Genomic DNA, 8,163 nt, shown 5'->3' on the forward strand with positions numbered 1-8,163 from the left:
GTGCAGGAGGCAGCTGATCGATGTTTCTCTATCATCGATGTTTCTGACTCTCTATCCCTCTCCCTTCCTCTCTGTAAAAAATCAATAAAATATATATTTAAAAAAAAAAAAGATTCCCAGGTGATTCTAATGTGCAGCCAAGGCTGAGAACCACTGCATTAGAACATATACTATAGGATTTAGAGGGGGAAGACACAGTATTCTGATTTGGAAAGAGGATCAGAAAAAGCTTCATGAAGAAAACAGTATTTTTAAAAGGTAGGATTTTTGAGACACACAGAGATTGGGTAGGTGCAGCATTTCAGGCAAAGAACAAAAACAAAGATGTGAAGGGGCATAGTAAGTAATCAAATTTGACTGAAACACTTGGCTATGTGCAAGGCAGTAGGAAGAGATAAGGCTAGAAAAACAGGCAGGAGCCATATTACAAAGATTCTTGAAGCCCCAGAGGATTTCATTGGTTCAGGTGACTGCCAAGACAGCCTATTATAAAAGTTTAGCATGGGAAGCGGCGGGACCCCCAGGCAGGCCTCGCTTCGCAGAGCCGGGGGCCCCCAGGCAGGCCTCAGTTTCCTCACTGTTACATGGCAACAGACTGGGTCTTCCTGTTTCTCAGGCTTTCTTTCTCTGCTTCCAGGGGAAAATGTACTTGGCGCATTTCTCACTGGGGAGAACTGGGGAGATACTGTGAAAAAGTGAAAAGTAAAGAGGAGCTGGGCCCAGAAGAGCTGACCTTATCTGAGCTTTTGTCCTCACCTACAAAACAAGATAGAGATCTGTGCATAGGCAAGCCTTATGCAAAGCACCTGCCACCTGTGGGTTGTATGATGGGGTAGTTCTGAGCATAGTAGGCCAATTCCTGCATGGTGGTATTTGGCCACATCTGAACAGCAGCTGTCCCTTTTAGGCAGAGCATGAGCTCTCTAGTTTGCCACACTCTTTGCCACTCCCTATTACTCTCTGACATCAAAGCCAAATGTTCAGTTGTCAGATATCATCTTGTGCTGTGGGTACTTTTATAATAGAATTAAAAGTAAAAAGGAATTTTTTAAAACTCAAATCTCTATTAAAGAGTAGAAGTGATAAGCTATGTGTTTCAAGTGGGTTGTAGAATTGAAGAACACTCTTAAGGAGAAGACAATTCCTTGTACATAAGAGACGCACAAACATCTCCCATTTATGTTGCCTGTCTGACTCTTGTAGGCATTTGAGTTTGCAGACCCTATAACACAAAGGAAAATTAATGTAGTGGATAAAAGCATTAGCTTTGGAATGAAGACCTGAGCTTGGATGCTGGCTCCGGCACTTAACTCACTGTGTGAGCTTGGCAAATTCTTTACCCTCTCTGTGCTTTCGTCTCCTCACATGTAAAATAGAGGTAATTATAGTACCTACATCAGAGGGTTGTTGGAAGGTGACAATGAGATCCAAGATAGGATGTCCTTAGCCAGTGCCTGGCACATGGTGCTAGCTATTACTAGTGCAAAGTACAAAACAGAGCAATCATCTACAAGATGTTTAAGGGTCTCAATGTGAGGAGATGAGGAAAGAAGGCATACTTATGCCACACAGAAAGGCCTCAGAAAAGACTGAGAGGGAATGGCAAATATTGTGTGTCAAGGACCAAAACAGAGGCTTCACAATGAAGCTGAAAAGATCATTTACGTGAGGATTTTAAAACTCAGGCTGAGGAGAACTATCCAGTAAGTCAGTATTTCCCAAAATGTGTCACTGTGTGATGAATTTAGGTGATAAAAATGGAATAGGGCATTAAATAAGAGAATCACAAGGTGAGAGTGTCATTCTCTTTTGATTCTCTTTCAAACCTTCTAATTAAGCACAGGGGAACGTCTGGGTTTGATGCTATTCATCTCAAGCACCTCTCTGACCATATGTGCTAAATCTCCAGTTCTAGCGATAGTAGACCTCAGGCTTAAAGGCTCCATAGCAACAGTATCTAGCTGCAACTCACCAGCAGTTGTTTCTCCTTGCTTTAAGTTTTATTAAATCCTCATTGGCGATATGCTTTTTAAAAATATATGTATTTTTATTGATTTCAGAGAGGGAGAGATAGAAACATCAATGAGAGAGAAACATGGATTCGCCGCCTCATATGAGAGAGAAACATAATTCGCTGCCTCATGCACGCCCTCTACTGGGGATGGAGTTCTCAACCTGGGCATGTGCCCTGAGTAGGACTCCATCCTGCGACCTTCTGATGCATGGGACCACCCTCAACCAACTGAGGGGGAGAGAGAGAGAGAGAGCGAGAGAGAGAGAGGAGAAACATCCATCGGTTGCCTCCCATAGGGAATCGAACCCACAACCTAGGTATGTGCCTAACTGAAATCAAACCTTCAACTTTTTTGGCGTATCAGACGCTCCAACCCACTGAGCAACTCGGCCAGGGCTCCTTGCTTAGGTTTTACAGTTATCTTATTTTAGCAAGTAATATTATTTAGGCGAACATAAGAGAGACCATTTAGAGAAAAACATCAAGTAAATAAGAGATGTGGATAAGGCAAGTAAGTTGGAGAAACATGTCATGGATGTAAAAGGAGCCCAGGGCGTAATGGGCATAAGGGCCAAATTGTGATATGTGTACATTCCTCTCTGCCCCTTCTCCAAGCCTCAGTTTCTCCATCTGCAAAGGGGTCGGGGAGCGACCTCGCAGCCACCCAGTCCCGGGGTTCAGCGCCCTCCGCCTAGGCCGCCGGCCCGTTGCCCCTGGCAACCACAGGAGTTCTCGCCAAGGCTACCGCCATCCCCGCCGGGGCTGGGCCTCCCGTTCCTCCCGGAATGCCCCGCTCCTCACCACTGTTCGGCTTTATCTCTCCACGTCAAGACGGCCCTCATTGCGCCTTCCCTCACGCCTCGGGCCCCTCCTCCCCGCCTCAGCAACTCGGCCCTCGCCGCCCGCCACTTCGGCTACCTGAGTTACCGTTGACAACGCACATGCGCAGTGAGCTACGCGCGCGCAGCGTTCCGAGTGCGCATGTCTGCAAAGGAGGGCTAGTAAAGGGGCAAAAGCGGGGAAGGAACTGGAGCCTAGCAGGCGTCTGCGCAACTGGGGCGCGCTCGATTGGTCAGAATGGGCGGAGGGCGGTGCGTCTCCCTCGACAGAGGACTTCATTGGCCGAGCGGTGGAACTAGCTGAGGCCAAGTGGGCGGCCAGAAAGCGGCTGTATGGAGTTTGACAGGTTTTTGCCGCCCTCAGCTTTAGGTTTCAGCCTAGCATTCTGAGCCGAAGGAATTTTCACCTCTTACTCTGCTCCACGCCCTGGGCGTCGCTCCCTGTTGGCCCGCTGGTGCAGCCGGAGTCCGCTGGACGGGCACGGCTGGGATGGAGAGTCCGAGCCTGGGAGACAGTGGAGCTGCCCCCTCCGTCACCGCTAGTGAGAACCCAGACCCAGACCGGCCGTGGGACCTCCGGCAAGTCATTGTCCCCTTTCGGGTCTCAGTTTCACCACTTGTAACGTGGGAGCGGGGGAGTAGAGGTGGGTGGGCCTCCCGGGAGTCCACAGGGACCTCGAGGCTCAAGGGCTCCTTCCTAGGAATTAAGGCTGGAACTCAGTACTATTCCGGTGGGGTCAGCCCTGGGGTGCCCCCGACTTCCTCACCCAAATGCCGAGAGGGCTGGGAGGAGCAGGGATTGGTACCAGGAGACGTCTACTGAGTAGGAGGATCCTAGGAAGGAGATGTCATGTTAAGCAGCCAAGAGCGCCCCAAAAATGGGTCCTGTGAGCAGTAACAGGAAGCTACAGTCATGTATTGAGTACTTGTGTATGTGCAATCTGGGGCTAAGATGAGTTACTTACTTTTCTTTGGAAATGAAATCCTCAGAAGTACCTTCAAAGGTATTACCTCCTTTTTACAGATGAGGAAAGGAGACTGAGAGGTTAAGTAACTTGTTCTTGGACCTGCAGCGAGTAAATGGCAGAGCTGGGATTTGAACCCAGTATGTTGACTTTAAAGTTTGTACTCTTTTCACCAGATTTCAGTCTCCTTATCTCTAAAATTGTGAACTATGTAATTTCTCAAGATCCACCGAGCTTCCCAAAATTACATGGCCCCAAATTACGTCAGAAGACCTTGATTCTAATTTTCGTTGGTCACTAGCTCTTTAGTTTCCCTATTTCTAGAAAGGAAGTTGTATTGGACATCATTATACCCATTCAGTTTTTGAAATGTGTGATTTAGTGATTAGGATATACTCTACTGAAGTTTTTCAATAATAGTACAGGGGGAGTAGTATTAGATTTAGTAGACCTGGGTTCTGATATCAGCTCTGCAAATAACTTAATCTTCCTGTCACTCAATTTTATCAATAAAATTAGAGTAATCTTTATCCAACCTACCTCATAAGATTATGAGGCTCAAGAATGAAAGAGACTTGAAAATTCTGTGTCATAAATTACCTTTTGGTAAGTAATCTGATGAAAGTGATACTCTCCCCAAGAAAAATGCATGTCTACATAACACTTTTACCTCACTTATTTGGGGAAGAGGAGGGTTCTTCACTGACTCATTTAAGCAGGTCTGTTGATCCTAGCTTGAGCTCAGCATTTGGTTCGTATTTTTAAAATCATGCCAGTGTCACCAGAAGTCTTTATAATAGCTCTACTGAATGATTAATTTTAAAAAGTTTCTAGCAAATAGCTTGAGCTTTTCATTGTGTAGAGATTTTCAACCCTTTTTAACCCATGTTGGAGATAGGAAGACAGTGGGTGGCAGAAGGATATTCCCATAGCATAAGACTGGTCCATACTGATTTTAATCTCTCCCACAATCCAACTAGACCATGTGGTTCTTGCTCTGTCATAGATTTAAATTGCATAAGCAGAATAAAATCAATTTTAAATAAGCTAATCATTTGTACTTTGTTTTTTCAGCAAGGAAAATGTTCTGGGATCAGAAAGAGTAGAAGATGAAAAACAAATGGTGATAAGCAGCAGCAGTGAGTGCAATCCCTTGCTGCAAGAACCCATTGCTTCTGCTCAGTGTGGTGGTGCTGAAATGACAGAATGCCATAAGTCTGTCCCATGTGGATGGGAAAGAGTTGTGAAGCAAAGGTTATCTGGAAAAACAGCCGGAAGATATGATGTATACTTTATCAGGTGAGCAATGCAAAATGGTAAAGATAGTACAGCCAAATAATTTTGTTGAAACAGGTAGTGGGAAAGCATAGCAGGTATCTTGACTTTTTTCTATTATTACCATAAAACCATTATGGATTCTATTCCTTCAGTGTCACTGGTTAGTTTTATCAAGTGATTTAGGGACAAGTACATGCATTTTTCTCCTACTGTGAATGGTTAATGATAAAGTTGCACTTAAGTTATATTTGTAAAATTATTTTATAGTATCATATTCCTCCTCATAGAGGAAACTATTTAAAAATACCATTTTATCACTATTTTTATTTTCAATGACAAATACCCCTGGCAACATTTGGAAATTATTAATTAAGCATCTGAAATGTGGTCTGATTCTTTTTAAAAGTCACTTTTATTTACTATCAATGTTTCCTTTAATATCATTTTTAGCCCACAAGGACTGAAGTTCAGATCCAAAAGTTCACTTGCTAATTATCTTCACAAAAATGAAGAGACGTCTCTTAAACCAGAGGACTTTGATTTTACTGTACTGTCTAAAAGGGGCATCAAGTCAAAATATAAAGACTGCAACACGGCAGCTCTAACATCCCCACTGCAAAATGAAAGTAGCATTTCAAACCGGAACCTCAGGACAAGAAGCAGGTGGAAAAAAGATGTGTTTCCTCTGCCAAATGGTAGTTTGGAATCCCAAGATAGCAGGGAACTATCTAACTTCACTTCCATGCATTTGCTTTTGAAAGAAGGTGACAGTGTTAATGATGTTGATTCCAGAAAGGTTAGAAAGTCCAAAGGGAAGATGACTACTTTGAAAGGAATTCAAATTAAGAAAACTAAAACAGGGTGCCTGAAGAGTTTTCCAGATCCTGTTCAAAGTAATAGAAAAAGAGAATCTGTGCATAATAAGGCAGAAGCTGAAAGTGAACCTGTTGCACAAGAAAGTCAGCTTGATAGAACTTTATGCATTTCTGATTCCAGAGCAAGCAACAAGACCATCAATGTGACCAAGGAAGAAAAGAGACTTGTAAAAGAAAAATCATTGAGTTCGGGATCAAATTTTAGTTTTGAACAAATAACTTCTGGCATCATAAACAAATTATGTTCGACCAAAGAAGCAGAACACAGGTGTGAGAATACCTTTTTAGAATCTGAGGAAATAACAAAAGTAGAAGTTGGGGAAAGGAAGGAACCTTTGCATGTTGACAATTTAGAATGTGGCTCTGAAATGGACAGCAACTGCTCACAAACTGAGAAAGATTCCACTTCTGTGAAAATATGTCAAGGTACTCAGTGCATTTAAAGTGCTATTAAAAATGTGATGAGAAAAAAAAATGTGATGAGGCAGTTTATATTCCTGGTTACTATATTTCATGCCTGTAACCGGTTAAGATGTGGGAGTAGAATGAAGAAGTTGGGCCAAAAATCAGATACATTCTACCAATTGGTCCTAGTGCCTTGTCTAACTGATCTTCAAACCCCTTCCTATGGCAGAGGGAATTAGCTGGCTACTGCCTTGATGCCCCTAGTAAAGGAAAACTGTGCCATTAACAGCTGCTAACATCTCTCCCTGGTGCAGCTGCTCGGACTCTGAACAGTGCTTTCCCTTCTTCCCATCTTTCCAGCCAGTAATCTTACAACTTGAGGGAAATGAAAAGGCTTCACATGGAAAAGGAAGATTCCTTTTATATATAAACTGGCTGGGAATACTTATTACAGATGTGTGACTTCCAATTCAATTTTGTATATATCATAGTCATTTTTATCATCTATGATGATGTAATGCTTCTCTAAACTGTTTTAGAGCTATAAATAATTCAAAACTGTACTTACATAGTTCATCTATTATTCGTAATATAGAGTTTAAAGCTGAGGACTTTTGCCTTTATAATACCTCAGTGAATAAGAAATAAAAAGGAGACCATTTGAGCACCCTGATATTAGTTATTCATTATGCCATTATGGTATAATGAATAACCCTTTAAAGCACCATAGTAATTTTACTTAAACCCTGCAGGAGACAGCCTGGACAAATTGGTGGAGCAGGGGATTAGACTTTATTCCTGCTGTCAGGCCCACTCATGATTTTATGTCTTTGCGATACCTGGAATTTTTCCACCTTTAACAGAAGGTGGCCAAATATACCTAGGACCTGTGTAAGAATTCTTCACGTCTGTTCTTTAAAGACTTTGAGTTTCTTAAACCTATTTTTTTTTTTTAACTTTCTACTAGGCTTTACCTGTTTAAACTAGAAAGGCAAAACACCCTAAACCAGCCGTGGGCAAACTACGGCCCGCGGGCCGGATACGGCCCGTTTGAAATGAATAAAACTAAAAAAAAAAAAAGACCGTACCCTTTTATGTAATGATGTTTACTTTGAATTTATATTAGTTCACACAAACACTCCATCCATGCTTTTGTTCCGGCCCTCCGGTCCAGTTTAAGAACCCATTGTGGCCCTTGAGTCAAAAAGTTTGCCCACCCCTGCCCTAAACTAATTATCTGAAAACTGGGATACTTGGCCCAGTCTCCAGTCAGTCTCACTGTCATTTTGGAATGGTTGCTTAATTTCTAAGTCGTAGTTTCATCGTCTGTAAAATGGAGGTAGTAACCCTTACTAGTGCTGTTTTTCATATCAAGAATATTGTAAAGTAAAATGAGAAGTGAAAAAGATGGCTTCACGCTATGCAAATACAAGGTAGTATTAACTGACATTCAAATTTAAAGGCTATGGCTAAAGGGAGTATTAAATGTGATGATTTTTTGAAATGGGAAGCCTGATAACACTTGTCAAATAGTCTTTGGTAAATTAACTGAACTTCCCAGTAGATAGTGGTCTTAGGTTTTTCTACAGGTTCTGTTTTGTCTATATCCCCCCCCCCCACTTTTTTTTTTGGCAAGTGTAAAAATGTTCACTGCAGAATTTTTAGAAAATTAAAGAAGAAAAGAAAAATTACCATTCAGAAACAACCATTATACCATTTTGGTTTATTTTATTCTAATCTCTGTAAATATGTATGTATGTGTGTGTGTGTGTGTGTATATATATATA

The 8,163-nt window shown here is 42.1% G+C and overlaps 2 protein-coding genes across 8 annotated transcripts in view; one reads left to right on the top strand and one right to left on the bottom strand.

The window, feature by feature from the left end:
- The window catches only part of IFT122 (intraflagellar transport 122), a 67,097-nt gene extending 64,171 nt beyond the window's left edge, over nt 1-2,926 (bottom strand). For all 4 annotated transcript variants that reach the window (XM_005870031.2, XM_014542732.1, XM_005870030.2 and 1 more), the window contains exon 1: nt 2,816-2,926. In XM_005870031.2, the coding sequence (XP_005870093.1) occupies nt 2,816-2,856 (41 nt within the window). In that variant the 5' untranslated portion in view covers nt 2,857-2,926. The remainder of the gene's footprint in view (nt 1-2,815) is intronic.
- A 226-nt stretch (nt 2,927-3,152) lies between these two features.
- The window catches only part of MBD4 (methyl-CpG binding domain 4 DNA glycosylase), a 9,498-nt gene continuing 4,487 nt past the window's right edge, over nt 3,153-8,163 (top strand). The window contains exons 1-3 of one of the 4 annotated variants that reach the window (XM_014542734.1): nt 3,153-3,432; nt 4,893-5,117; nt 5,547-6,397. In XM_014542734.1, the coding sequence (XP_014398220.1) occupies nt 3,344-3,432; nt 4,893-5,117; nt 5,547-6,397 (1,165 nt within the window). In that variant the 5' untranslated portion in view covers nt 3,153-3,343. Of the gene's footprint in view, nt 3,498-4,892; nt 5,118-5,546; nt 6,398-7,632; nt 7,810-8,163 lie in introns of those variants that run through there. The other 3 variants (XM_014542735.1, XM_014542736.1, XM_014542737.1) reach the window with 3 other exon arrangements.

Source organism: Myotis brandtii, unplaced genomic scaffold (genome assembly GCF_000412655.1).
Source record: "Myotis brandtii unplaced genomic scaffold, ASM41265v1 scaffold312, whole genome shotgun sequence".
NCBI classification, from domain to species: Eukaryota; Metazoa; Chordata; class Mammalia; order Chiroptera; family Vespertilionidae; genus Myotis; species Myotis brandtii.